This window comes from Falco rusticolus, chromosome 9 (genome assembly GCF_015220075.1).
Source record: "Falco rusticolus isolate bFalRus1 chromosome 9, bFalRus1.pri, whole genome shotgun sequence".
NCBI lineage: Eukaryota > Metazoa > Chordata > Aves > Falconiformes > Falconidae > Falco > Falco rusticolus.
Window position 1 is genome coordinate 29,294,163 of NC_051195.1, and position 27,976 is coordinate 29,322,138.

The window sequence follows — 27,976 nt, forward strand, 5'->3', positions numbered from 1 at the left end:
CCAGCTCTATGTACGTGTCGCTGTATGAGAGTACTGTGTGTTTTCCACCCAAATTCTGTGCGTTTCTCTGCTCTAACCCTCCAGTAAAGCCTTGCGCTGCATATCAACACAATTTTACTGTTTAGGGTAGCAGTACAACTGGTATTTTTGCTCTTTGAAAGCTTTAGATTGAATGTGATGGTAACTAGAGATGCTCCTTGGCCAGGGTCTTTGCTGCAGCATGCTGGGCATGAAATAGAGCCAGAAAAGCAGGTCTCTTGGGTTTCTTCTTGTCATGTCAAAATATCATCAGTGGAAATAAGCTCAAAGAGCAAGAAACAGGCTTCAAACATGCAAGGCAGGGTTTGGGGCAAGCACAGTGAGCTGGGTAGGGGTGCACAGTGTCCAAATCAGCAGGGGCTGTTTTTAATAGGAGTTTTTGTTCATTGTGTTAGCCTTTGGCTGAAGCACGATGTGGCTGCCGTGGTGCTTTCTCCAGCCCCCCTCGCAAGCTGGGGTTGCTGGCAGCTGCTTTGCTGGCAGGTTTCACGTTGGCGGGTACCTGCTGTGGCCCCCCCAGCGCTGGCTGGGTGGGCAGGATTACCACACCGGCCTCCGCACAGCCCTTGCGGGAGGGCTCCCTGCTCAGCCCCCTGGTCTCCAACCCGTGCTGCGGGCCTGTCGCTCCCACGCGGCTGGAGCTTCTCCCTGGAGCGACGCCATCTGACCTCAGGCTCCTTCTCCGATTTGCGCAGCCGGCCCTTCAGCATCCTCATAGCCCCTTCCAGGCACGGAAACAGCTGCAAGCGCAGCCGGGCTGCGCTGGGAGGCAGCGGCTGTAGGCATTTTTCCCCTCGCACCCCACCCGCGGCCCCCCTCCACGCTATGGCAGGGACACAGCCGCTCGGCCTCCCATCCTCGCGGGGCCCCGGCGCCACCGCGAGAAGTAGGCCACGGCTCAGGGGAACCCGCGCGGCCGCTAAGCCAGCAGCGGCACCTCCCCCCGCGCAGGCGCGCGCCCTCCCGCCCGGATTGCGCGCGCTGTGCCCCGCCGCGCCTGCGCGGGGCCGAAGTAAACACTCCACTTCCCACCCGCCCGCCCTCCCCCCCCTCGGCGCCGCTTCCCTACACAAAGGGCACGGCGCATGCGCGCCCCCCCACCCCGCACCTGCGTGCTGCCCTCCTGCCGCCTCCCCCCGCCCGCCGCGCCGCCCGCGCATGCGCCGCGCGCACCCGCTCGCTCTCTGCGCAGGCGCGCCGGGCAGCCGCGGCCTCGCCCCTCCCCCCGCCGGCCTCCTGAGCAGGCGCAGTGCGCGCCCTTCCGCGTCCCGCGCATGCGCCGCGAGCGCGCTCCCCCTCCGCCCGCTCCCCGAGGTAACTCCCTCTCCTCAGTCCGTTGTTCCCGCTCGAGTGGCGCGGTCCCGGCAGTGCGGCGTGGGGGCCGATAGGCCGCGGCGGCCCGCGTCCTTCCTTCCCGTGGTGGCAGCAGCTTCCCTCCGCCTCCGCGGCGGTCCCGCTGCGCGGCTCCGAGCGGTGCGGACCGGTTGGGGCCGGTTCCCCGCGCAGGCGCAGGGCCCAGTAAACAGGAAGCGGCGGCAGCCCGGAGCGGCGGAGACAAAGGGCTTGTGGAGAGGGGAAAGGAGTGATTCGAATTGTCTCGGCTCGGCCCGGCCCAGCGAGCGGGGGTCCTGGCGGCGGGCGGTAGGATGGTGCAGAAGGAGGGGCAGGCGGCGCTGGAGGAGCCCCAGGGCAGCCCCAACCCGGCCGGGGTGCCCGGCGCTCCCTTAGAGCCGCCGGGCGCCGCCGCGGGGCCGGTCCCGGCGGGTGAGGAGACCGACACCGAGACGGAGACCGCGCTGGGCTCCCGCCGCTTCCTCTGCGGCGTCGTCGAAGGTAAGAGCTCTCGGAGGGGGTGCCCCATATCCCTGGGAGACGGGAGGGATGGGGGGGGTCGGTATCCGCCAGAGGCCGCGGGGGCGCTGGTGCTGCAGTGTCTCCTGCCCCGGCCCGTTGTGACGGCCGGCGGGGCCCGCGCTGCCAGGAGGGTGCGCGGTTCTTGGCCGGGGCTCCCTCCGCTAGAGCGGGCTGGGGGCGGGGAGGAGCTGCGGCTCCCGGGCGGGGCTTCTGCCCCTGGGGCTTCTGCTGGAAGCTGCTCGCTAGCAGGGAGCGCCCGTTGATGGCAGCTGTTCGGCGGGGCGAGGGCAGGCCTGGCACCCCCAGCGGGCCGAGGGTTCCTAACGGAGGCTGAGACAGTGCTGTGGCTCTCTTGCTAGTACGTGTCTAAAGGGGGAGGCAGGAGACGGAGAAAAGAGCTACTGTGCTATTATCCCAGCCGCACGTGCTCTTGCTGTGCGCCAGAGGCTCAGATTCGGTTTCCTGGGTAGGGAATAGGTGATTCCGTAGACATCTGTTCTGGAATTAATATTAAATTCTCCCTGTTCTCTGAAGGGTCGTAGCTTACTATTTTAATTGTTCTCTAGAGCAGTCCTCTTCTGTCTCTTGGTGTAGTTGTAGCATTAAATTGTTTCAGCTGTTGCAGAAGCTGCAGAATAAAGGGACTTCTTGCAATTTTCGGTAACTAAAAAAGTTATCTGTGTTTCTGGTGGGTCAGTTAAGGTAGATGGTTGAAAGTCAGCAATAAAAATGGTTTATTCCCAATAGTTGGTTTGGAATTGTTCTGAACTGCTGTAGACCGCTATTATTTCTGTACCTATAATGAATCTTTAGTAGGAGAACAAAATGATTAATGGATGGAATGGAGAGGGAAACAGGCTGTTTATCAAACTCATTTGTTTGTAGAATGCCTTTTGTCCTTTTCTTGATAAGACCGTTTGGCTTCTGCAAAACTGAGAAGTGCGCTAGGCCCACTTAATGCCTTTATTTTTTAGCACTTTACTAGGACTTAAATATAGTCAGCTTGCAGAGAGATAGATGAGATAGATGTCTTTTTTATACTTTGTTAACAGACCTAGTTCCTTGAAGACAGATGCTAAATTGAAGGCTTTGGAGACAGATAACAGTGAACAGAAATACAGATTGTAGCAGCTTGTTTTCTTGTGTTCCTGCTGATACACCTTGACTGTGGATCACCTGTTCATCTAGGTTTCTGTCGGAACCACTGCGTATACCATAATCATTTTTCTTATCCTGTTAGTTACATTGTTGATTGCCTCTGCATGTATTTTGGTGCAGGTGTTCTTGACTGTATTGTGCATAAAACAAAGCAAGAAAATGGCTTCTGCCTAGTGAAGCATTAGTTAGCAGTTACCAGTTTAACATCAATATGCATTCAGGAGAAAAAGAATAGGGGAGTGTATAAAACAAACAAACAAACCAAAAAAACCTCACCACCACCAACAGAAAAACAGTTCTGTTGAATGAGGTAAACAGTAGTGGATGGAAACATCTGTCACCTTAGTGACTCAAAAGAATTATAGAGGTAAGAGAAAAAGAGGGATTAGCTTCAGAAATTTAGATAAATACTTAAACATAGTGCAGTGGTTGACACAGACTAGAGGTATGGTGAGATTAAAGCAATGAAATTGAGAGTTTGGATCTTGTAGAAAAGGGAGTGGGGAAATTGGCTGTGTTACTTCAAAAATACCGGGTGTGCACTCTTAAGAATGTGAAAAGCTTATGACAGGTATAAAATTCACTGTTTCAGGGAGTAATAAGGTCTGAGGCAAATACTGGATGGCAAGCTTTGGTGCTCTGCTTCCAGCGTATCCTTTTTAGTGATGGAGAGCATGGTAACTGAGATGAGGTATTTAGCACGATCTGTTGACTTTGTAATAACCTGACACATATTCTTGAGGGAGTAATACAAAACGGGTCGATTTTTAGTTAGAAAGATCCAAGAATTGTCATCAGCTGGTGACATTAGTAATCTAAGAAATGTGGTGACAGATGGAAAAGTATCTCTTTGGATTAGCATGTTCTCTTCAGTCTTATTTAATTAGGTTTTGTTATCTGATTTTATTTATTTTTTTATTAGTAGGCCCCTGTTGTGCTTTAGACTAGTAGGTCTGCAACAGCAGTATCACAGGTCACAAGTAAAGCAAAAGTGTTCTGAACGAGCTGTGAGACATAGGTGGGGTGCTCATTAGGCATCACAGTATTTCATTCCTTTTGTGGATTCTTGAGCTTCCTCGGGGCAACATCAGTCAGAATTAGGGAACTCTAGTGAAAATGAGAAATTTGTTCTGGGTGAAATAAACTGGGAAGTTTTCATGCCTTGCACCTGCTCTCTTGTTTGTTCCTCTGTTTAACTGTCCTCTGTCACTTGGCAGTTTGTGAGGAGTAGTAGTTACTCAGCTTTGCCACTTCGTGGTGCCAGTTAGTCTAAGATCATTTTTTGAGAGACTTAATTCCTAAAACTTGAGCGTTTTTTAAGCTACTTAAAAGCACGTTGTTCTCTTAACAGGTATCTGAAATACCTGTTATTATATAGAGAACTGTTCCGTTGCATCAGTTTTGAGCTTTGAAAGGTTGTAGGAGGGTGGTTTTGACCTCTGTGAAACCACATGTTTACCGATTTACAGTGGTGAATAGCTCTGGAAATAAAGATTCTGTTTACCTCTTGAACTGAGTTCAGTGGGGACTTGTGAGCTTTGTGTATATCATTCATTACTGAGCGGCCGTGTTGTTTGAAAATAAGAGCTTACTAAATTTCAGTGTTATTTCAGTCTCTGGTCTTTGCACAGACTGCCGAGTTGAAGCTTTGTTTTGAAGTGTCCACTTGTGGTTGAACTGTTTGCACATAGGTCTAAGTGAATTTCCTTGACTAAGAGTGCATTGAGAGTGCTTTTAAAGTATTATGTTTCTAGAATGGAAGGATTAGATTTAAAACCAGAAGCAGTTATAATTTCCATACAATTTCATGACTTTCAATATGTGCTATTATAAAATTACTTGTGTAGATGCTTTCATACAATTATTCAAAGACATAGTCTTAGCTTCTAAAAATGTGGGAATTGTAAGGTATCAACTTGCAAGTTCATTTTGACAAGGAGCCTACTGAACTGAGTAAGAGGAGTTAAATCCTTATCATTTTGTTACTCGCTTGTACATACTTTTTTTTAAATTATACAGCATCTACCTCAGTATGTATTTATGTACTCCCTGCGTGTATTTAGCATTCTAATCTGTACCACTGGTTAAGCATTTTTGAGCTGGTAAATATTTTCAGGTGTCTTCAGAGTTCACATTACAATCAAATCTGTTTTGTAGGTCTGGAGTGATAGTTTAATTAGGTTATGACTGTTCAGTCTGCTCTTCTAATAATGCTGACTTGACTTGTCAAGGGCATATTCTCAGGAATACAGTTTGGATTCTGAAAACTAATTGCTTCAGTGGCCAAAAATATAAGACCTTAGATCATAAGAAACTAAATGAATTTTAATTGCACGTGCTTTTATCAGTTTAGATCACTCTCCTAATGCTTTATAACTACATTTTGTTTTTCCTTTGATAAACTTTTTGATGAATGTAACAGAAGAGGAAGAAAACGGTGGGTTGTGATATAAAGTTTCATAGAGCAGGCATAATCTAACTGGATAATTTTAATCTTGTTTCCCATAGGATTTTATGGAAGACCTTGGGTCATGGAGCAGAGAAAAGAACTTTTTAGAAGGCAAGTCATGCTTCCTCTTACTGCAGCACATTCCATTGCTATATAATCACAATCTTCCACTTAAGCCTGGAAAGAAATATTGTTCTAACCTAGAGCAACTTTTTGCCTAATATCTATACTTTTGAGGACTCATCCTCACTTTTCCATCTTGCCTAAACCAAATTTGCCCAGTATCACTTGTGCATAAAGTTATTGTCTTAATAGCATAACACAATGTTCAATGAAGAAAATAAATTGGATCAGGTAGAATGCAGAATTCCTGAATTGGAAGGCTATTCTCCCAATGAAGGCTTTTTTCTTACGTTTATAGACTTCAGAAGTGGGGACTGAATACATACCTGTATGCTCCAAAGGATGACTATAAGCACAGGATGTTCTGGCGAGAAATGTACTCTGTGGAGGAAGCGGGTAATTGCCTTTATTTCCCCTCTGTGTTTTCTATAAATAGTCTTGAATGAATTGGTCATTGCTACATATGCTTGTGTGTATTTGATTGCAGTAGCCATTTTCAAAGGTGAGTGGAGAGCTGTTCTTAATACACTGCAGATGTATTTAGTGGAGCTTTGGTACAAGCATGGATTTACCTCTTTTAACTATACTTTGCAGATGATTTCTAAAACGGCTTTTAAGGCTTTGTCTTACAAGATTTACTTTTTTCCAGGGAAAGGTTGCTCAGAATTATTCCTCTGGCTTTTGAACATCTGGGCCATATTTTGCAGTAGAAATTATTTGTTTGAGTAAAGAAAAAAGATTGATGAGTGAATAGCATGCCCTTTTATATGATTCATTAAGTGCTTGTCTCAGTGAAGAGAGTACCAGTCAGAAAAGCAGCTCCTGACAAGTCAAAACATAAAAGACCTGTTCGAGCTGGTGTGAGGCTTTTTATTCACCTCTGGCATTTATGGGATCTGCGGTGTTTTATTAGTCTGTGGGGATTGTTTTCCTTGGATGAGGGGGAAGAAAGTCATACTCGCTTGAAATTAAATAATCCTTCTTGGAGGCCGCCTTGAGTCACTGCAGAAAGATAATCTAAAGGATACTGTAAGATAATTGTCAGTAACAACAAAGATTGTTAAATATTCTAAAAATAAATCTCTTTATTCATTGTATAGAAGATAGATTTCAAGTTTGTTTTAAAGTCTAAAGCAACTACTTCTACACGGTGATGTAAAAAAAACAACCCTTTTTCATGTGCCCCGAGCTTCAGTCATTAATAGTATGTGAATTAGTGTCATGCAGGGTGATAATACTACATTGAATTGTCCTTTAGTATGTATGACAAAAGTGGAAAAAGTAAGTAATAATTCTAGAATTGTTGATGTGCATACTGTAAAAACAGACTACATCCACATTTGTCTCGCAACATTGAGATAAAGATAACTTAAAAACCTTTAAAAATCTGTAACATGGAAAATAATGCAAGGACAGTTGTTATATTCATTTTGGCGTAATTTCTGAGAACTCTTCCAAATAATATGATGCTCTTTGCTGTGTTAGTTTTAAGAAATTCCAGCAAATTATTTTTTTATTATGGTAGAAGAGGCATCTGTATTTAATTTACTTATAATCATGTCTGAGATTTTTTTAACTGTTGACTCCATCTGAAATATTTGAATTTGATTTCCAGAGCAGCTAATGACTCTAATATCAGCTGCACGAGAACATGAAATAGAGTTCATCTATGCAATCTCACCTGGACTTGACATAACTTTCTCCAATCCTAAAGAGGTATCCACATTGAAACGCAAGCTGGACCAAGTAAGTGTGACACAGTCTTGCCACAGTTGCAGTGCTACTTACCTTGAAAACTTGAGTACCCTGCTCACTCTTGGAGCTTTTCACTAGCTTCTTTTAATGTTTTCAGCACTAGTGTTAGTTTGGATGCCTCTGAACAATTCCAATGGATGTGTTCAGATTGCATTGCAGAAGTGACCAATGATCATCTAGATGTAAAAACAAAGTCTTGTGTTGGATTCTGAAGGCTATTCTTGGGAGCTTGTCTTCAGGGTATTTTAGGGCCTTGAAGTCAAGATGCATTTCTAAAGCAAGAGCTCTTATCCACAATAAACGCCTTCAGAAGCAGACCTGACACACACATCTTTTTTGTTCTCCTGATTGACTCCTCTCCCTTTCCCAAAAGCTGTTACAGAGTTAGCCTTTTTCCAGCTGTCTGTCCAGTGAGATCAGCTTTGGATTGTTAAAACTGGAACAGATTGCAGGTCTTCATAGGTCTAATCTTTGAGAGAAGCAGAGCAGTGGGTCAAAGATAGGCATTTATTGTGAATAGATATCAGTCTGTCTTGCCTTCTCTACCTTCTCTCCCTGACTCCTGTAGTTTTTCCTTTAGAATAGATTAGATGTAAAAATTCTGTGGTTTGATTTAAAATAAAAGAGAAAAAGAAAGAAAAATAAATATTTTGCTTTTGTGTCTTGTTTTAGGTTTCCCAGTTTGGGTGCAGATCTTTTGCACTGCTGTTTGATGATATTGATCACAATATGTGTGCAGCAGACAAAGAAGTTTTCAGTTCCTTTGCTCATGCGCAAGTCTCAATCACAAATGAAATTTATCAGTATCTAGGAGAACCAGACACATTCCTTTTCTGTCCTACAGGTAAAATGAGATGAATCTCTTAGTTCAGCCATAAAAGAGGGGGACTGTTATCTTACTGCCTGAAACGCTGGTTTAATATTTAATCACTGCTTTAAGGAGTGAGTATTTTGGGATTGTTTGAAGAAATTGACTTATAAAGAAATGTTCAAGTAATTGAAGTACATGCCGAGTTTTTGCCAAATCTACGCATCTCTGAAAGGCTTAATGCCAAACAAAGAAGGTGGCTTGATAGACTACTTCAAGAAGATTGAACTGAAAATTAGGTTAAAGGAAGATTTCTATTTGACTTGTACCAAAATCTTTTTGCTTCTTGATCTGACTGGCTGTTAGTTTCTTAGAATTTTCTTAAAGTAGAGGTACAGCACAGTCTGTGCTCACTTCTGTCATTGGTACTTGTTTTTAATAGGATTACCCAGTTCCACTAGTTGCTGAGTTGTTTTGTTTATTTATTAAAGAATAAGATTACTTGCATTTGGGTCCAGTGCTTGTTTCAAATTGTGAGCTTCCTTTAATAGGTACAAGAATATTATAAGGGGGGGAGAATCACTGTGTTCAGAGGTGTGGATTGTTGTGAGGAAAATTCAATTCAGTAGCAAAGTTATGATCTTTATTACCTTACGTTGTAGTAATTTGGTTCTGTTACAGACCTCCTTTTTAACTTTACAGAGACATACGTTCCAGTGTTAATATTTTTAGGTATTTGCACTTCATGATTAATCTTAGGGTTTCTAGTTCTCTTGCATATTGTCTGCTGTAACCTGCCCTTCCGTTTATGGACTTTGTTAGTTTTTTCCTAATGTTGACATTTGAGCAATTTTAAATAAATTCTTTTCCTTTCTGATCTTTATATTAAGTATCATTCATAATGTCCTTTTTACTTATACTTCAGACTTTGGGGCCTTTCTTGATTAATTTTATAGGTGTTTTTCTTCTCAAATGGTAGCATTCTCTCAAAGTGCTCATGGGACAGTTGGGTATGTTGTCACATGTGTGCATCCTTTTACTAACAGTGACAATCTTTTCCTGCACAGAGTACTGTGGAACTTTCTGTTACCCAAATGTTGCCCAGTCGCCGTATTTACGGACTGTAGGAGAAAAGCTGCTCCCTGGCATCGAAGTGTTATGGACAGGTAAAAATTGTTTGGTTTGGCGTTTGTTTGGTGGTTTGTTTTTTTTCTAATTCATTGCTGGTGTTAAAAAAAAAAAATTCTCACAAGCATTTAATAAAATAAACTGTCTAACTACATGGGGGTTGAATCTTCAAGTATATGCAAAACCCTCTGATTATCCTGTTTCCCTCCTAGGTCCGAAAGTTGTATCCAAAGACATTCCAGTAGAGTCCATTGAAGAAGTTTCTAAGATCATCAGGAGAGCGCCAGTTATCTGGGATAACATTCATGCTAATGATTATGATCAAAAGAGGCTTTTTCTTGGGCCTTACAAGGGGCGGTCAACTGAGCTCATACCTCGACTAAAGGGAGTTCTGACCAATCCAAACTGTGAATTTGAAGCCAATTATGTGGCTATTCACACACTTGCAACCTGGTACAAGTCTAACATGAATGGAGTAAGAAAAGATGTGGTGATGAGTAAGTATATGTAACTGCTTGCTAGTATCTATGCTTAACGATGCAAGTAATACTGATACTTTTTTGATGATTCTAGCCTTTCCTTGCCAACTTTTTCTTTTTAAGATCACCTGGCATTTTCTACCCATAAGTAAATAACAGTTCCCTGAAAGATAATGAGCCTTTAATTGTTCTACTGTTTTTTGGGAAGTATCTGTAGCACATGCTATCAGAGAATCTTAGTCTTGAGAGGTATCTGTGGTTGTATAAAAAGCACTCTCAGCAAGCCATTTTAATGGTCACATTTGACATAAGTGTCCATGGATTTGATCTCATTGGAATACGAGCAGTTCAGATCAAAAGAGAAACTCTGAAGGCCAGAATGTCTAGGTTTTGCATACTGTTTCTGTGTTGAATATTAATGGTCACTGCAGTTTTCCATTTTGTCTAATTAGGATGTAACGCTTTGTCCTCTTTTGTGAAGTAAGGTTGTTAGAGAGTTCTTGAATGCCTTGTCTAACATAACTTTTTTTTTTAAATTTTAAATGAAACTTGCGTGATAACTTTTTCAAATTTGTCTCTGTAGCTGATACTGAAGACAGTACAGTTTCTATCCAGATTAAATTGGAAAATGAGGGGAGTGATGAAGATATTGAAACAGATGTTCTCTACAGCCCACAGATGGCCCTGAAGCTGGCCTTAACTGAATGGTTGCAAGAATTTGGGGTACCTCAGCAATACAGCAGTGAGTCCAATTTGGTATCGCTCTGGGGTTGGTAGAAAAATGGGGTTAAATGTTCAGTAGTAGCATTTAAATTAAAGCTATTTTACAGAACCTGGCAATTTGTATACTTTTCAGTTGGGAACATTTTCTGCATTCGTAACTGGGGAAACCTTAATAAGGAAGAATGCTTGACATTCTGCAGCGTGCCTGACCGATCAGTAGAAGCAACCTTTGATGTATAACTCTTTGACACTTCTGATACAAGACGGGGAAACATTCTGGATCTTGCTAGTCCCAGTTGTTACTAGACTTCCACAGGACCTGAGAGAATAGGAAGAACAGTTTTTGTTTTGAAATGGGTGTTAGATTATCATAAACATTAGTTCTGGCCCAGAAGAGTCCATGTATTTCCAGTTGTTCTAAAATGGCTTTATTTTTCTGAGTTTCTGTCTACAGAAACCAGATGGGTTCCTTCCAGCATTGTACACCTTTCTTGTAGCAATAGGAGCTTGGGATCTGAGGTAAAGTCTGTGGTTTTTTCCCACATGTGGGTTTCAGATGGTCACAGTGCCCTTCTGATAACTGGCGGGGTAATGGAAGAACCCCTTCTCCCAACTCTGCTCTGGTGCAGTTATCCTTTTGAACTGCTGTAGGGTTTTGGATCTTTCTAAAACTCAACTGCAGCAAAAATGGCAGTTGAATTAAGGTGTCGTGTTCCTCCGTTTTCACAGAATAGTTCAGATTGGAAGGGACCTCTTGAGATCTCCTGGTCTAACCACCTTGCTTGAGCAGGTTGCCCAAGACCATGCCCAGTCAGGTTTTGAACGTCACTGTTTTCCCTAGGTTCAAGACATTTTTGCAATTGACATATTTAAGCACAATTCCTTTTATTTTGAAGTGTGCTTTATGTCCAAATACAGCTTTTAACAAGTTGATCAATGCAGAGGTGAGAAAAGTTGTCTTTGAGAGCTTTTTATTTTGATGGCATAGTTAGAAATGCTGCTGGAAGCACATAAATATTAGCTAATTTTCCTAACTTTTTCTCCATCCTATCCTTGCTTACCAAGTATGTGGAGGGGAATCTTGCAAAAAAACAGTCAGTAGTTAGTATTACAATGACTGAACAGGCAAAGCACCAAAAGGAAGCTGTGCTGATCGGATGCCATGGCAGCAGGATCATCCATGATTTGCAGAAGTTGGTAATTTGAGTGTTAGCCGGCAGATATTGAAAACTCTAAACTTGTTTCTTCTGTTCTCAGGTAGGCAAGTGGCCCACAGTGGTGCTAAAACTACTGTAGGGGATGTTGGGCCTCTGGTGGCACCATCCTCTTTAAATGCAGCGACTGTGGTTACCACAGTTTACCAAGAACCCATCATGAGTCAGGGGGCGGCACTGAGCAGCGAGTCACCAGCCTTGGTAAAGGAGGAAGAGAAGAAGCAATCTGATGAGGAGCCGATGGACATGGTGGTGGAAAAACAAGATGACGCAGACAAGAATGCTAATCAGATCCTGACAGATATTACTGAAGCCAAGATGGCAGAGGAGTTGAAGCCCATGGATACTGATAAGGAGAGCATAGCTGAATCAAAGTCCCCTGAGATGTCTATGCAGGAAGACTCTGGTAGTGACATTGCCCCTATGCAGACTGATGAGCAAATTAATAAAGAACAGTTTGTGCCTGGGCCAAATGAAAAGCCTCTCTACACAGTAGAACCAGTGACTTTAGAGGACTTGCAGCTTCTTGCTGACTTGTTTTACTTGCCTTATGAACACGGGCCCAAAGGTGCACAGATGCTGAGAGAATTCCAGTGGCTCAGAGCAAATAGCAGTGTTGTCAGTGTTAATTGCAAAGGAAAGGATGCTGAAAAAGTGAGTGTGAATCTTGTCTGTCTCCTTTTAAATCGAAATCCTGAGCAGTGTTTTCTGTGATAGGCTGATGCTCGGCTTCCTAGGATCAGAAGGGTAGCGTATAACTAACCACAGGTCACAGCAATTTTTATTCCTCCAGTGGAATCTACTGTTTTAAGCCCTGTAGTGCCATTTAGCTGTGAAGGCAGTCTGGTGTATGTATTTGACCAGTGACCCCTGTACTAGCCTCAGTTCTAACAGCTATCTGTGTCATGTGTAGTGTGGTAGTCCATGCTAATAAAATGTAGTAATGAACTGTATAGTCTTCCCCCATAATTTGAGTACCTCTTCTCCTTAGAAGGTAGTGTTTGATCTTCTGGATCTTTTGCCTCCGTTCATAGATAGAAGAGTGGCGTAACCGAGCAGCCAAGTTTGAAGAGATGTGCAGCTTGGTGATGGGGATGTTCACTCGCCTCTCCAATTGTGCCAACAGGACAATCCTTTATGACATGTACTCCTACGTCTGGGATATCAAGAGTATTATGTCAATGGTGAAATCTTTTGTGCAATGGTTAGGTAGGTGCATCGGGAGCCATTATAATCCCAGATAGTGTGTATATATATATTTTATTTTTTTTTAAATTAGCCCACGGGGAAAACAGAGTATTAGGCAAATGCGTTTTCTTGGATATGGGGTCTGTTTTGACCCTGTTTTAAAGGTTTTCCTGTCTCGCTATTGGAAGCAATGCCTGCTGTGAATTTGCTTTGGTATTAAAGTGAAGTCTGCTGGATGCTTAAGGTTGGAGACCTTGATTTTCTTCTTGGGCTAATGAAACTTGAATCTCATCTGACACGTAAGTGTTGACTTTAACTTACTCTTGACTGAATGCACACTGGACTATGCCATGTAACTCCTTGGATTACCCTGCTGTATGATTGGAAATGACACTACGAAATGTGACCACATCAGCCATCTGCTGCTTGCTCTGTCTTGATAACGTTATTGCTGTCTTCAACAGAACAATTGCAGAAGCGACCTTTCAATGGGCCTAGCCAAGAGGAAGCCGATCCTCCTAGCCCTGTGCGCATGCGAGCTTTAGCATAAGGCTATTCTGGTGCAAAATAATTTCCTTTAAACACTTTCCAAATTGTGATTTATTTATTTTTTTGTTATTGTTAATTTTATTTTTGGGGAATGGCTGGAAATTGTGGAACTCTAGACAGATTTAGTCTGAGACTTAAACTGATCTTGAAACAGTGTTTTCTTTTTTCTTTTTTTTTTTTTTTTAAGTGTGGTTTTTTTTGGTTTGGTTTTTGTTTGGTTTTGTTTTTTTCCCTGAAAGATTTTTGCGGGGGTCCTAAGTTGGCAGATAGCACCAGCATGGCCTGGGTAATTCTAGTGACTTCATTTCACTTTCAGGTTTCAATCCAACTGTAAGGAATATGCTGTGGACTTGCTTGACATACACAGCAGACAGCAAAGCTGATGGTCTCACGTCACACTTTTTGTAGTTGTCACAAACCTCCCAGTGGTTAACCATTACACCACCTTGGTCTGGTCCTAGTGTTTGGATTGTCCTTATATGATATTCTTAAACACTGCCAGGTTTAAGCAGAGACAGAGAAGACCTGTTAAGTCATCAAGTCAGTCCATGCTCAACAACTTCCTCTCTGTGCTTATTAAATACCCGATCCCTATACGTATGGTTGATAAAGAAGAGCTTTTAGGACTGCCTTCTGCAAAGTACAGAGAACACTAGCTTGGGAGGAAACCTCAACAGCATTGCAGTATGTTAACATCTCTGCTTAATGCTGTTCAAAAGCTTTCGTTTGTGCATTTTTAAGATCAGCATAACACAACTCCCCCAACTTTACTATTCTTGCTGTATGCTGACCTTTAGCTAGAAAGAATGTTCTCTTTATGATAACTTTCAGTTAATCTGTTTAAAACTCCAGGCCAAAGCTCTATAAAAAGAACAGTGACTCTTGTACTCCCTAAACACTGAGGGTCCAACTTAGGACTGCTTTTCAGAATTATCTGAATCACCTACTGATTTCAGCTGAAATTGTCTTCAGTTTCCAATGCCCCTGTAAAGTTGGGTTCAAGTCTTTAAATGCGTCAAGTATTTGGAATAGTTCATATTGGAAGCCAACTCTGTAAGTAGCTCTGTTAATCTTGGCACTGTTGTGTTCCAGTACTTAAACTGGTATTAGGTAGTTAAAAAATTAATTCTTAGAGTTCTTCAAATGTACACTTTAATATTCATGCTAGCAGTGCTTCTGTGAGAGGGTTGTTTTTGTCTTCAGCTTGTGTTTTTATCACTAGTGTAAATACATACAAAGCAAAGGTCTTTGTTAAGATACATTATTATGTAAAGCTAAGTACGTTAAAAATCCAAACAAATTAGTTTTCACGATGGTGTGCTCAATGGTCCACTGAATGTTCACTTTCTTCACCTCTCCTCCCAAGTCCAGCTAGCATTCAGTCCCTTAAATTAGTGTGGCTGTACAGTACTATGGATTACTAATGACTTCTATTATCTTCTTCCCCATTGTGTACAGATGGGAGAATCCTCAGCACAAGTTTCTACTGCTATTGGATGGACAGCGCCAGATGTTCACAGCGCGTCGTCATTAATTAATTAAAATGGAAAGGTTTTGTCTGTGAGGCAGCTCAGATAGATTAGATGTGCAATAGACATGAACTGAAGTCACATTTGCGCAGCGACTAAGGCATTAACTATGTTTTTCATTTATACAGCTCTTCATTCACGCAGCTCTTTACTGTAATAATTGGAAGTGCTAGTTAAGTTGTAGTCTCAAAGGACAGACAGATACTGTCTTCCAAGTTATTGACTAAATCTCCTTGTGAAGGATGTCATTTTATGTGAGAATTCTAAAATGTGGGAGTAAGACAAATACAAATTCTAATGCTTGAATTGTTCCTGAAATTTACCATAATCAGTATTTAACATATATTCCTAAACTTTCATAAATGTCAGACTTGGCACACTTTGGGACTCTCTGACTAGCACAACTTACTTGTCTGTACTGATCTGAGACTGTTACTTGAACAGGAGGTAGATTGCTGTCCACAAAAGGAAGAGTATTTGCGCTGCTCATCTTGTCAGAAGACTAGGCAGGTAGTTGAAATCTCCACTCCAGATACCACTTGTTTTTCTTTTTTTTTTTTCCTCCCCTTCAGAGTTGTCTTATGGTAGTTGGTGAAGGCTGTGGTACCTTGCTGGCAGAATAGTATTAAAAGTCAAACAGCTAATGGAAGTTTCTTTTCTAAAGCAAATGTAAACTAAAGCTGAGCACGTTAATGGGCCTGCTGTGGCTGGCTGATCAGCAGGGACCCTGGTGCCTCTGATATGCTTGAGAAGGAAAAAAAAGCAAGATCCTGAAAAGCAAGGCTAGTATTATCTGTGGCCAACAGGGGGTACTAGTTTAAATTGTGAGTTAATTCCAGTTAGCACTGCTTAGCTTTTTAACGTGCCAGCGGCATTGTGAAGGTACAGCCTGGGATTATGTGACTGTGTAGTCTCTTTACAAGAATATTGTATCATACAGCTGTCCTGGCTGCCTGAACTGTTAAAGACTGTTTGCATATAATGCCAGTCCTAGTTTTCTGACAAGATTAGAAACAACCATTACTAAAATGTGACTTCAGAAAGGTCCATTTTTTTTAAGGGGCTGTGATAATGGCATTTGTTTGATCTAAAATTTATGACATGAGCTATTGAGCCACATAGCTTCCAAAATGTCATCTTTTCACAGATGAAATAAACATTTCTGCCACAAATATTTAAAAAAAAATCTGTACAAAATGTTTCAGAAGCTTACATAATTGTGCATGGCACCATTCTTGTGCCTTCTGGCCTAGAATGATGTGTGTTAGCTGAATCAGCTCATGTGTTCTTACAAGAGTCTGTTATAGGTAATAAAAAAATTTGGAAAACTGCAATTAGTGTGCAAGCATGAAATCTTTGTAAATCATATATTATTACAGCCTCCCCCCAAGCCCTGGATTCTAGCTCAGTTAGAGAGCTTTTTCCACAAGTGTGTATTAGCTTTTTGGACATGTTAGACACCCAGGAAATCCCCCTTCTCGTAACATTCTCCGCTTGGATCTGATCTCAACAGGGTGTCGTAGTCAATCTTCAGCACAGTTCTTAAGTGGAGACCAAGAACCCTGGGCCTTTAGAGGTGGTCTAGCAGGAGAGTTCCAGGTATCAATATGACTTCACAACTGAATGACATTTTCTTTGTTTTATGAGAAACCTTTTGTTGCACATCAGAGGTCTGGAAGGATTGGTCTGCCGAAGGCTTTCTGGTCCAAAGCCCACTAGCCTTACAGCTTGGTTTAAAATAATTTTCCTCCCCTTTCTACAGTAATTTCTCAAGGAGATGCTGCCTGTCCCACGCGCATGCGAAGCGCAGCGGCTTTAGTTGTACATTTCACATTGTTTCTTTGCAGGTCGCACAGCATTTTTTTATCTGCGCCCGCAATTGCACAATGCGCGCATGCTTGTTTGCCGATGGGAATTCCATGAGCAAAAGGGATAGTAATCCAAATTTTGATTCCTCTCTAAATAAAGCTGTAATGTGCTTTGTTGAAAAGACTTCAATTGGCAAATAGTCTTAAATCACTGTTTATACCATGTTCAGATTTGTTCATGGATTTTTCAGGCACTATACTTTTCCCCCCTCACAGGTGCTCTGCGCGCAGCAAATTGAATCAGCGCATTGCTTTTGGGATAAAGCGTCTCCTCTGGCCAGTTAACCCTCTTCAGACCAAACCTTTCCTCCTGACATTCTATGTTCTTATACAGAGACAGTGTAGATATGATTGGTTAAAAGTATTTTAAAGCAGATAAGATTAACAGACTCTTAATGTGCTGTTTCAATTGCATATTTTAAAATACCAATTGGATATTTTCTATTCAAATAAGGTCTTTGCATTTGTAAAGCATACCAACCCCATCTTCTTCTGGGGTGCCTGCAAGTAGCAAATGTTAATTTGGGAGTCTGCAGTGCACACCCAAGAGTGATTGGTTTTGTTGTTCATACAGTCATATTAAATATTTTGTTTTCACAGCGTTTACTGCCTATTGATGGGGCAAATGACCTGTTTTTTCAACCACCTCCATTAACACCCACTTCCAAAGTGTACACCATACGACCCTACTTTCCTAAAGATGAGGTAACTGCTTTTGACACTGGTCGCTGTTGTTAGTGATGTGTTTCCTTTTGTGGCAACACTGGTTACTGCTGAGTCCCTTCATCCCCTAAAGAAACAGATGTCCCAGTATCTTGCACAAGGCACAAATGCAAGGTCACAGGAGAATGGAGGTTAATTGACTTGCCTGTGGTTCAACAACTTGCTGTGCTGCAGTACATGTACACCCACGTCTTGATTCCCAGTCTCCCACTTCACCACCTTTTTAAATCTGAGTGCCTTCCCTGTTTCGGAAAGGCAACTCAAAAGTTTTTAGCAGCTGGTGGAGGAATTCTTGCAGTGGGGACACATGCAATGGGTTAACCTTAGAGGGGTGGATATGTGTGTACCTGTTCACTCAGTAACTACTGTGGTAAATGCTGGTATTTTCAGAGCAGCGTAGGCAGAAGATTGATACTGAATCTCAAATGGTAGCTGCAACACGTGATGGTACTTAGCTATTTTTATCATTTTAGTGATAGTTGTAAACTTCTTGGTCTGATTTTGAAAGAATTGTCAAATCTTTCTTTGATTTGTCTGCTTTGGAGCATTTGATACTTTAAAACCAGGAATTTTGTATTAATTACTATTGATTAGATCTTCCTTCTGCTGAACAGATGTGTAGTGCAGTTTTATTCCTATTAGCAAGAAGAATACTTGAAGCAGATGTATCAAGCAGTAGTTATTTAACACCCTTTATGGATGCAGTTTAAACAATGTAAGGATGAAGGTAGCTTGAACTTTTGCATTTGCGGCTACATTGAGATGAACATGTTTCTTTTGAAACATAAGTATTTAGGTTGAGTTTGCAGCAGCTCAAATAAATCCTGCCTTTGAAGCCTGTCAGGCAGGGCTAGCACATGGAGACAGGTCCTTTACTTGCTACTTTTAGGCTAGCTCTGTTCTGTGCTGTTCTCACGAGTAGTAATGTAGCCTTTTCCATACCTTAGTGCAGGACTGTACCTAAGCTGTTTGTTCCTCTGTAGGCAATGGAATTGATATTTTTAAGCCACCTAAGCAATTGGTTATGCAGCTAAATGTGCCATCATAAAGAGTTTATTCTGGGGAGGAGTTCCCTTTTTAGGAAAGGACGCTGGAGCAGACCTGTGCAATGCAAAGCCTTGTTGAGAAGTGTGAAGTTTCTAAAGTAAAGTGTGGCTGATACAATTTTGCTCTTTAAAGACATTCAGCTGAAAGCCTTTTAACAGGGGGAAAGCCAGGGTGTGTCTGTTTTTCACAGTGGTGAAATTGTTGCACTGGAACATTGGAGGTTTTGAAAGGGACTTTGTAGCAAGGGTATTGATCAGGATTACCTTGTGCTGTTAAAACGTGAAGGAGATTGTCCGCCAGCCTTTCCTTCCCAGACATTCAACTTAACCACAATGGTTTTGATGGGCAACTTTGTTAGTTTTGGTGAATGGGAAAAGGTAGATCCTTTCTTATTGGTGGGTACTCTTGTTCTGTGTAACTAGTTTACAGTGGAGCTGTTCATGAAATCTCTCTAAAACAAAGTTGTTAGTGTTTGAATGTGACTGATTACTTGAAATCATCTCTTCTCTCCTCTTAGGCATCTGTATATAAAATCTGCAGAGAAATGTATGCTGATGGAGCTGATCAGCCCTTCCATAGTTTACCAGATTTGATTGGAGACAAGTAAGTATTAGGAATGAATGACCTACAGAGGTGGTCCTGGGAGATGGAGTCTTGATGCTGTATTTAATTTGAATCTTTAAAAGTGTGCGTGTGGGAAGAATGCAAAGAAAATTTGATTAAAAAAAAACCAAACCAACAAACTCCTGTGCAGGCTCTCGGAAGACGGGGGTTTTGTTTCTGAAAGATACTGTTGACAGTTATGTCTCAGTTCGTGCTGTGGCCACCTGCTGTGAGCTGTTAGAGAAAAAGACTTGGCTGAAATCTCTATATGATGAAGCCTGTGCATCATAGTATCCTATTATTTCAGATTTTGTGAAAGTGTGTCATGAGAGTGTCCATAGTTACCCTCTGGTGGTTGGTTTTTTTCCAACCTAGTGTTCTTCAGATAATTGAAATTTTTTTGAGGACCAATCTCCCAGCTGACTGCCTTGAGTTTTTTCTGGAATACATGTTGCAGATTACCTGTACCAACTTTTAAAAAGAATAAGCAATGGCAGGTCAGATTAAGTTTTTTAAAAAAATAATCATTAAATCTGAGCTGTAAAATGAGCTACGTAGTAAGGGGGGGTTGGGTTTGGATTTTTTTTTGGTCTAGAGTGTTTAATATAGATAGAATTTCATAAAGAGGCTGCTCTGTGAGTGACAGGAAGGTAGTTAAAAAAGGATGTGTAACTGCTATCAAAAAATAACCAAAAGAGAAGGCAGAAGAACAAGAAGGTAATGGCAGCAGAGAAACTGAGGGTGAAAGGCGAAGGAGTTTTGTGTCTCCGGTGGGTCAGAAGAGCAGTGTGTATGGAATTAAATTCTGGGATCCTGAGGTGCAGATGTGGCTCATAGCTGAGTTTTGACAGTTGATCAGTCTGTTAATTAATGCTTTGTAAGAACTAATTCTAAGATTGGAGGACTGTCACTTCTTTGGTCTAGAGCAGGGGTCCTCTAACTACAGCCCGTGGGCTGGATACAGCCCCCCAGGGTTCTCAATCCGGCCCCCCGTATTTACAGACCCCCTCGCCGCCCCCCCTCGCCAGGGGCTGGGGGGGAAACCAAGCAGCCGCGGATGACTTTGACTTCCTGCCACTTAATCCGCGCGCCAGCCCCCTGTTTAAAAAGTTTGAGGACCCCTTGTCTAGAGTCTCCTCCAGAGTACCTGAAGAGCATACTTTTTCAAAGTGACCTTCTTTTGACTGAATTTAGAACTTCTTTCTGCAGGTTAGTAGGAGGTCTGCTCACCCTCAGCCTGGATTACTGCTTCGTCTTAGAAGATGAGGATGGCATATGTGGCTATGCTTTGGGAACGGTTGATGTGACTCCTTTCATTAAAAAATGCAAAATGTCTTGGATCCCTTTCATGCAAGAAAAATACACTAAACCAAATAGTGACAAGGAGCTGTCTGAGGCAGAGGTTTGTATAACCCACAAGATCAGGATTGTATGCTGAACTCTTTCTGTCCAAAGCAGGACCTTGTATTTCTTTTACATTTTGAGCTGCCATCTAATTCAGCTTTCGTACCTTTCTGAAGTCTTTTATGAGCATGGTATCTGACATCTTAGAAGGTGATAGTAAAATTGTTCACTGCCAGTCACGATACAGCTGTGTGTTGCTAATATATCCATGAGGTGTGCTTTAGTAGTAATCAATACAATAAATGTAAGCCACCTTAATCTAGAGAAAGTTATGGTTTGAAAATGAAGGATTGCTTCTGCTCTGTTCTTCTGTAAAATGAGAGGCTAGTTTCCCCGTGCTGTGGCTAAGGCCCTGATAGTCACATCAGTTTAAGTATGGAGAACAAGTGAAAGAGCATTTGGTTTTGATGTCAAGATCTATGAGCTATTTGTGGATCATGACAACCGTAAATGGTGCAAAATGATATCTCACCTTTAGTAAGTGCTAAAAATCAGTATTTTGAATTGGTTTTGGAAGAAACCAGAAAACTATGTCACTGAACTGTCAGAAATAGTGAAAAAATTCTAGCTGATGCATTCTTGTCAAGGAAAGAAACGTGCTTAATACTAAGAGGTGCTGATCCACACCTGCATGTGGAAGGAGCTGTGGACAAAGCTGTAGTAGAGGCAGGCCCAGAAACACCACTACTTAGCCTTTTTCTTCCCCTTTCAAGAGGGAAAGAATACTTTCCTGAAAGTATTCTCCCGCAGGTTGCCTGAATACAAAGGCTGATTTCAGACTGGTGGGCCTCCTAAGGGAATCCCCAGCTGCTAAGGGCAGAGCAAAAAAAGGTGTATATGGCAGCGTGCCCTTGCTTTATTTGGCTAGGACTTAAAGGAGGTCCTGGCTCTTGAGAGCACAGGCCTTCCCACAAGCAAAGCAAAGCTTCCTGGACTAGAAGGTGTCTTAATAGCTCCACTATTGCTATTGAAATGGAGCTAATTCTGCAGTCTGTTGATATATATGACTTGATTCTTCTACATTTACACAATGCTGTGCTTTCAACTGTGTATGTAAATTCAGATTTTGAAACAAAGCTAATGCATATAAAGATATCGGAAATTAAACATGGCAAAGTTGTAGTAGGTACAGTAAGGGAAGAAGGGGCCTTGATTTTCCAGGAGTTTAAAGCCAAACTTCAGAGAGAATGCAGGAGGTACTTTGAGCTGATAAACTAGCTTTTCTGTTGAGCTGTTTAAGAACATCTTTTGCTGTTGGTACATCACCCCAGGATTTCTGCTGCTGGTGCACTGTCTCAGAACAAATCTGATTCTTGAGACTATGGGCTTGAGGGATGTCCCTGGGAGGGAGTACAGAGGAGCTCTTTGTACTTTGCTATTGAGATAGTCACTGTGGGATTTTATCCGTTTAGCCTTTTGACACCACAAAGGAATGTAGAAAATGCTCAGTAGTTGCTTAGAAGCTGTTGTTACTGAAGATCATTTATGGGAAAGTTTTCTCAATAGAATTGATTTGGTTTCCTTTACAGGCTTCTTACCTCTTGATCATCTCAGACTACGCTTTGGTTGAAAAGCTCCCTTTCTGTATTTTTTAGATCATTTGTTTCAAATTGTTGACTTCTAATACGGTTCAGTTCTTCTCTAGTTTACTTAAATACATCTTGAGCCCCAAACTTCATGGGATAAATAAAATCTTCTGTTTCATAAAAGACAAATCCAATCTGCTGACTTACATCTACTGTTGTGAGCTTGTCTTGCAGTTTTGTCTAGGTTCCTGTCAGGAAAGTTTTATTTGGTATCGGCTTTTTATGAAAATAATTAGTAATAATGATTAGTCATTATTAGTATCCTCTCTAACTGCTTCTTAGCCCCACCTGTGCCCTACTCCTTGATAACCTGTTTTACCTCTTCTAGAATTTAGCTGTTTCTTCCAACTAGAGATCACCTTTGCCTTGATGCTTGAAGCCAGCATGGCTAGCTTTGAATGCTTTCCATGGGATTGTGCCTGTTACAGCTGTGATAAAGAAAAGCCCGGAGGAGCAGGCATGGTTCTGAACCTGAAGTAGTTCCACAAGTTTGAAGTAGTCACTTTGAACAGAGACCTTCCCTGCAAGAGTTTGAGAGATGGCAGTTCAGAGATTAGAGGGGATTACATTTACACTCGACCTAGGGAAAAAAAAAAACCAACCAATGTGTATTGCAAATGTTATGGTTCCTTGTGCAATGAAGTCCTTGTCTGGGTTATGACAGCTATGTGGCTTGCTTACTTGAGCCAGTGCTCCCTAAAAGTTTTAAAATTCAGTAAGCAGCAGGGGAATTACTTGACTATATATTCAGATTTGGCTTTGTCTGCTTATGCGTTACCCCACTTGATTATTCCATTCCTATGAGTTGTATGAAGTTAACATCTGATGTCACATTCACAAAGACCTTCCTGGGTGATTGCAGGTTATCAACAAGGCTTATTTCAAGCCAGAGACAAATTTGTCTTTGTTGGGGCAAGTAGTCTGAGATAACTGCATGGAAATGAGAGGTGTTTCTAGGCTGCTATGAACCAAAGAATACATGTGGAAGGTTAGAACACTAAAACAGCCCATGTAAAATGCAAAGAAAAGGAATATCTGTGTACAAACTGTTGGGTTTGGGTTGGATTTTGGTTTTTCTCACTGGAAGTGAGTCACTGTCAAGCCATGCAAGGAGTCTTGCATTCCTCCTCTGACAGTCTTCAGAAGCTTCTGTAGCCTGCCTTTTTATCTGAAGTACAGAGAGCAGTTCAGCAGGTAAGGAACAAAGTGGCCATCAGAGGTGTACTTGAAAAGCATGCTGATTTGGAGGTACACTCTGTGAGCAAAGCAGCTTCCCTTAATACAGATAAATGAAAAGCTGGATGAAGATGAAATGTCTGTTTCTCATATTCTTTTCAGAAAATAATGCTAAGCTTTCATGAAGAGCAAGAAGTATTGCCAGAATCATTCCTTGCCAACTTCCCATCATTGATAAAGATTGATATCCACAAAAAAGTGACAGATCCAAGCGTGGCCAAAAGTATGATGGCCTGCCTGCTCTCTTCTCTAAAGGCTAATGGTAAGCTTCTTGCACTCAGAATTCCTTGTTTCCTAACTACATGTTGGTTCTAGGATGCAAGGGAAACTTGGGATGGTTATATTAACATGCTGTATTTGCATGTCAGCCTGAGGTATTAGATTCCTGACATAGCTGGCACTCTAGATTTAGGTAAGCAATTATAAATATAAACATTTCTGATAGCTAACTTCTGCTGCTGTCTTTGATAAAAGGTAGCTTTTCACTTAAGCCATTACCCTGCAAATTAGAAAATAGGAGGAACTGAGGGAGCAATTTGGCAATGAGAGCACACATTTTTACATCTTGAACAATGCACAAATAGTTATATTTCCCCTGCTGGCATTGGTAATGATACTTTTTCTTATGTGTGGCAGTGTGTGCTGGTGGGTAATTACCAAAACCTTCAATATGGGGAAGTACTTGGCTGTCTGCCTTACTGTGCACCTGAGGTTCACAGTTCCTTTGCGTGATTTGGTGCCCTCTTCTAGCGCTGTTTTCTGAGCCAACATCAGTTTCAGGATGGCTTTATGTGAAATAAAAGGTGTGCAGAGGGTTTGTTCAGACTGACAAGATGTCTGCAATGTGCAGTCTCTTTAGGGGATGGTCAGCTATGTTGCCATAAATCTGGTCTCTTTTAGGTACTGTGTGCCATATGGAATTTGGATCAGTGATTTCATTGGGTTTAAATGTTAAAATAGATGGAACTCTAGTAATGTTTGATGTCTGTGCTTTTTAAAGTAACTCTTCTCCTACAGTATTTTGTTTCTTTCTTCCTTCTTCAGGCTCCCGTGGGGCTTTTTGTGAAGTGAGACCAGATGATAAAAGAATCCTGGAATTTTACAGCAAGCTGGGTTGTTTTGAAATTGCTAAAATGGAAGGATTTCCAAAGGATGTTGTTATCCTTGGAAGAAGCCTGTGAAGTGCTTGACAGTGAACTGTTCCAGTACTGTAGTCCCTTAACAGCTGGGCAGGTAGTGGTGGGGATCTTCATATGGTCTAGCTGCACAAAGCCAGCAATCACCCAGCTTGGTAGAAGGGGCTATGCGAAAATCACCCATCACGCATTCAGACTGTAACTTGTTGGAAGAGGACAATGCTGCTGAAAACACTGTTTTAACAAAGAGAAACCTTGTCCTCTCCTGGTCCTGTGTGAAGTGCCAAGGAATCTTGCATGGGCTATAGCTTCTCAGAGGAATCCCTCTCAATTGGTGCTGTGGTTGACGACAGTTCTCTGCATTCACCTGTCAACAAAAAGTGGTCTCTGGCAGAAGTATCTATAAAGATGCAGGTTTTTTCTCTGTCATAGAGCAGGATGTGCAACTGGAAGTTGCAGAAATGGGAGGGATTGCTTGTGTCAATCAGCAAATTTAAAGATAAGTAGCTACAGTTCTATTTTTGACTATCTTTATGCTTGTTGATAAAGCAATGACCCATTGTCACTTCTAATGACCATTGGTTCAAGCTTTGTGCTTTGTTAGGGACAAATGTGCAGTGGTCTGTGGCAGAAGTCACTTAATGACAAACTTGTAAATTCGGTGTATATAAACTTAGCCGTATGCTGACTAACTTTTTGTTTACCAGTTTTTGTAACTTTTTCTTTTGAGAAGTGACATGGTATAGGTCCAAGATGGCACTTTTGAATAACCTAAAACCGCAATGGAGAATGAATCTGTCCTCAGCACTGACCATTCTTACTGTGCCTCGTATCCAGGGCTAGAAACTGACCATCTTGGGTAAGGGGAGCAGATCCCAAATGATCCTTCCTTCTACAGCAGTTCATCGCTGCTTGTGGTTACCATTCTCCTGGGGCTGAAACAGTAATTCACGGGGTGGTCTGCTGAACCTGTTCATTTTGGTAACATTCGCATGGGATTATGGCTGAAAGATCGTGAGAGGGAGAGAGCTGGCCCCACAGCTGGGATTTGTCCTTGGAACAGTCACCATGTTTCAAAGCGTGTTCGTACTTGTTTGATTAAATCAGGGTCTTCAAGTCCTGCACATTTGTATCAAATAACTTTTCTATAAGAAATGCCACAATAAGCACATTTTTACACATTATTTAAATGGTTAGCTACTTTTAAATGTTCCAAGGGTTTAATGTTTTTACCCAGGACTAACATGTTTGGCTATGGGATGGAATCAGTGCAGTATGGGATCTGGTAGTGAGGTAGTTGCATCATTTATGAAATTGGTATTTCACAGAAGTCCCAGTGTCCCAGTTACATAATTGGCCAATGGTATATACCTTGCAGTACCTTGCTGTTTTCACCTACAGCCATCAGCTGTCTTTATCTTCCTTTTTAATTTTCCTGCTTTTTTTTACGTGGTGTGCAAAGGAAGTTCAGTTCCTTTTACAAGCCTCTGGCTGCACAGAAGTTGTTACACAACCTAGAAATGGCATTAAGACTGCGGCCTGTAAGGAGATGCTGTTTGGCCTTCTGGTGCAGTGACATGCAGGATGTTTGGTTTGGTTTGGGTTTTTTTTTTTTTCCTTTGCAGAATGTGAACAATTTTTTAATGCGGTAGCGAAGTATTTAAGTTGAAACAAGTTCATTTCATTTTTAGAGAGAGGTACGGGGTTGTGCTATGGGATTCCATGTAAGTCAGAGCTGAATGCCACTAGTTTTTATACAGCTTTGAGTGCATGTTGAGTAGATGATACCTTGGTTTATCAGGTTGGGGGCGTTTTGTTTCTTCATGGATACCAGAGTCAACTTACTTTTATCTGGATGCGTAACATTACAGCATAGGATACTTGTGGCCTTATTTCTTGGCTTTTAAGGAGTTGCCACATTTTCTCTTCCTATGACTTTGTTATTATTATAGAAGTTAATGTATAAGCCTATGGAATGTCAGGCCAATACCATCATTCTAGGATTGTAAAGTGATACGTTGACATATCTTTCATGGTTATGAATTTTCATTAAGGTTGGAATGCCACTTTCATTAATCTGTTTTTAGATCAACAGTATCTGTAGCAGAAAAAAACGACCTGTAAAACTGTATTTGAAGACCATGCGAGAAATAGAATAAAAATCGAGAAGTGAATGTAAATGAGAAATGTGTTTTGTGTGTGAGGTTTCAGAATCAGAAGTGGTTCAGCAATGCATGTTATGACGTGCCAGATGTTGGATTGTTGGATGCTCTTGGGATTGGCTGGCAGAGACACTTGTGTCTGGTTTTGGTGGTGGCACTGCATTTATGTGCCGGATACTTATCTGTGCTGATGCTTTTCAGAGGCAGGTATTCAGTGATCCTTCAGAAGTACTCCCCCCAAAGATTTTTGGGGTGACAGTAACCTTTCCTGTTAGCCCTTCTGTGAGTAGCACCAATTGAACTTTACCTTTTTCGTAAAAAACAATTTTTTCAAAGGTGGTCTCCAGTGTCTGGCAAAGCCGCTGTGAGCCATGTTGCAGCAGTGCTTGTTTGCCCTTTCTTACTTTTTTTTTTTTTTTTTTTTTTTTGCCTCTTTGCTGGCTGCTGGGTTTAGAGGTTGCTGAAACCCAGAAGAGCCTGCCAGCAGAAACAAGGTGAGAATAAAGTGACTTGAGGGTCACACTGTGTGTGTAAGGGGCAAACATCATAGCTCCACAGTTGTATATCCACAAAATTTAACTTACAAAGCTAAACACCTAATACAGCTAAAGCATGTAGTTTCCTACTTAGAATGACAGCCAAGCAGAAGGGGTGGCTTGGGGTATGAAAAGCAGTTTTTTCCTAAGGTCAGTTCACAAGAGTTCATCTGTCTGCTGTGAAAGTGCACTGGTTATGCAGTTCAAGAGTTGTGTATTGCGGAGAACCATGATAACGTGCAAACTAAGCAAGGAAATTAGCAGTTAAACTGTTCTCCTAACGCAGTAAACGTGTGCTGTGTTAAAATGATAGTTTTCCTTCACAAAATCATAAAGTGTTGCATATAGGCGTCTGTTTTCTTGACACCTGTTTCATGAAGTGAAGGCATAAGTGGCAGTATGACTTGTCTATGTCAAACACGTCTCAGTCTGGCAGACAGGTTTGAGCTCTGGTGTTTGTGCCAGGAACTTGTTCCTTTAAGGACACATGAAGCAGAAATGGGCTCTCACAGCCCTCGGGGTCAGGGTGGTGGCTGCAGACAGGTCAGGTGGGGAATGTGTCACTGCTAGCCAGATGGCTGTGGAGAGCAGCTACCGCAGAAGCAAAGGGCTATGCTTGTATAACCGCTGCTGAGTGAGCACTTGCCTTTTTCTGGGACCGCGTTTGGCTTTTCAAACC

At 42.0% G+C, this 27,976-nt stretch overlaps 1 protein-coding gene across 1 annotated transcript; it reads left to right on the forward strand.

Annotated features, from left to right (window-relative positions):
• Positions 1 to 1,315: 1,315 nt before the first annotated feature.
• Positions 1,316 to 26,780, forward strand: OGA (O-GlcNAcase). Its single transcript, XM_037399036.1, has 16 exons — positions 1,316 to 1,872; positions 5,560 to 5,611; positions 5,922 to 6,019; positions 7,239 to 7,369; positions 8,051 to 8,222; positions 9,254 to 9,352; positions 9,527 to 9,811; positions 10,377 to 10,535; positions 11,774 to 12,384; positions 12,765 to 12,939; positions 16,510 to 16,595; positions 17,465 to 17,569; positions 19,152 to 19,237; positions 20,447 to 20,639; positions 23,566 to 23,725; positions 24,508 to 26,780. Exons 1-16 carry the CDS (start codon positions 1,686 to 1,688, stop codon positions 24,642 to 24,644), a joined length of 2,736 nt encoding a protein of 911 aa, XP_037254933.1. The 5' UTR covers positions 1,316 to 1,685; the 3' UTR covers positions 24,645 to 26,780.
• The last annotated feature ends 1,196 nt before the right edge of the window (positions 26,781 to 27,976 follow it).

Excerpts from the sequence above, each read along its gene's own strand:
- OGA (XM_037399036.1), top strand. The coding sequence starts at position 1,686 with ATGGTGCAGAAGGAGGGGCAGGCGGCGCTGGAGGAGCCCCAGGGCAGC. Across the intron at positions 8,223-9,253 it reads ATTCCTTTTCTGTCCTACAG|AGTACTGTGGAACTTTCTGT; the intron begins GTAAAATGAGAT and ends TTTCCTGCACAG. Across the intron at positions 20,640-23,565 it reads AGGAGCTGTCTGAGGCAGAG|AAAATAATGCTAAGCTTTCA; the intron begins GTTTGTATAACC and ends TATTCTTTTCAG.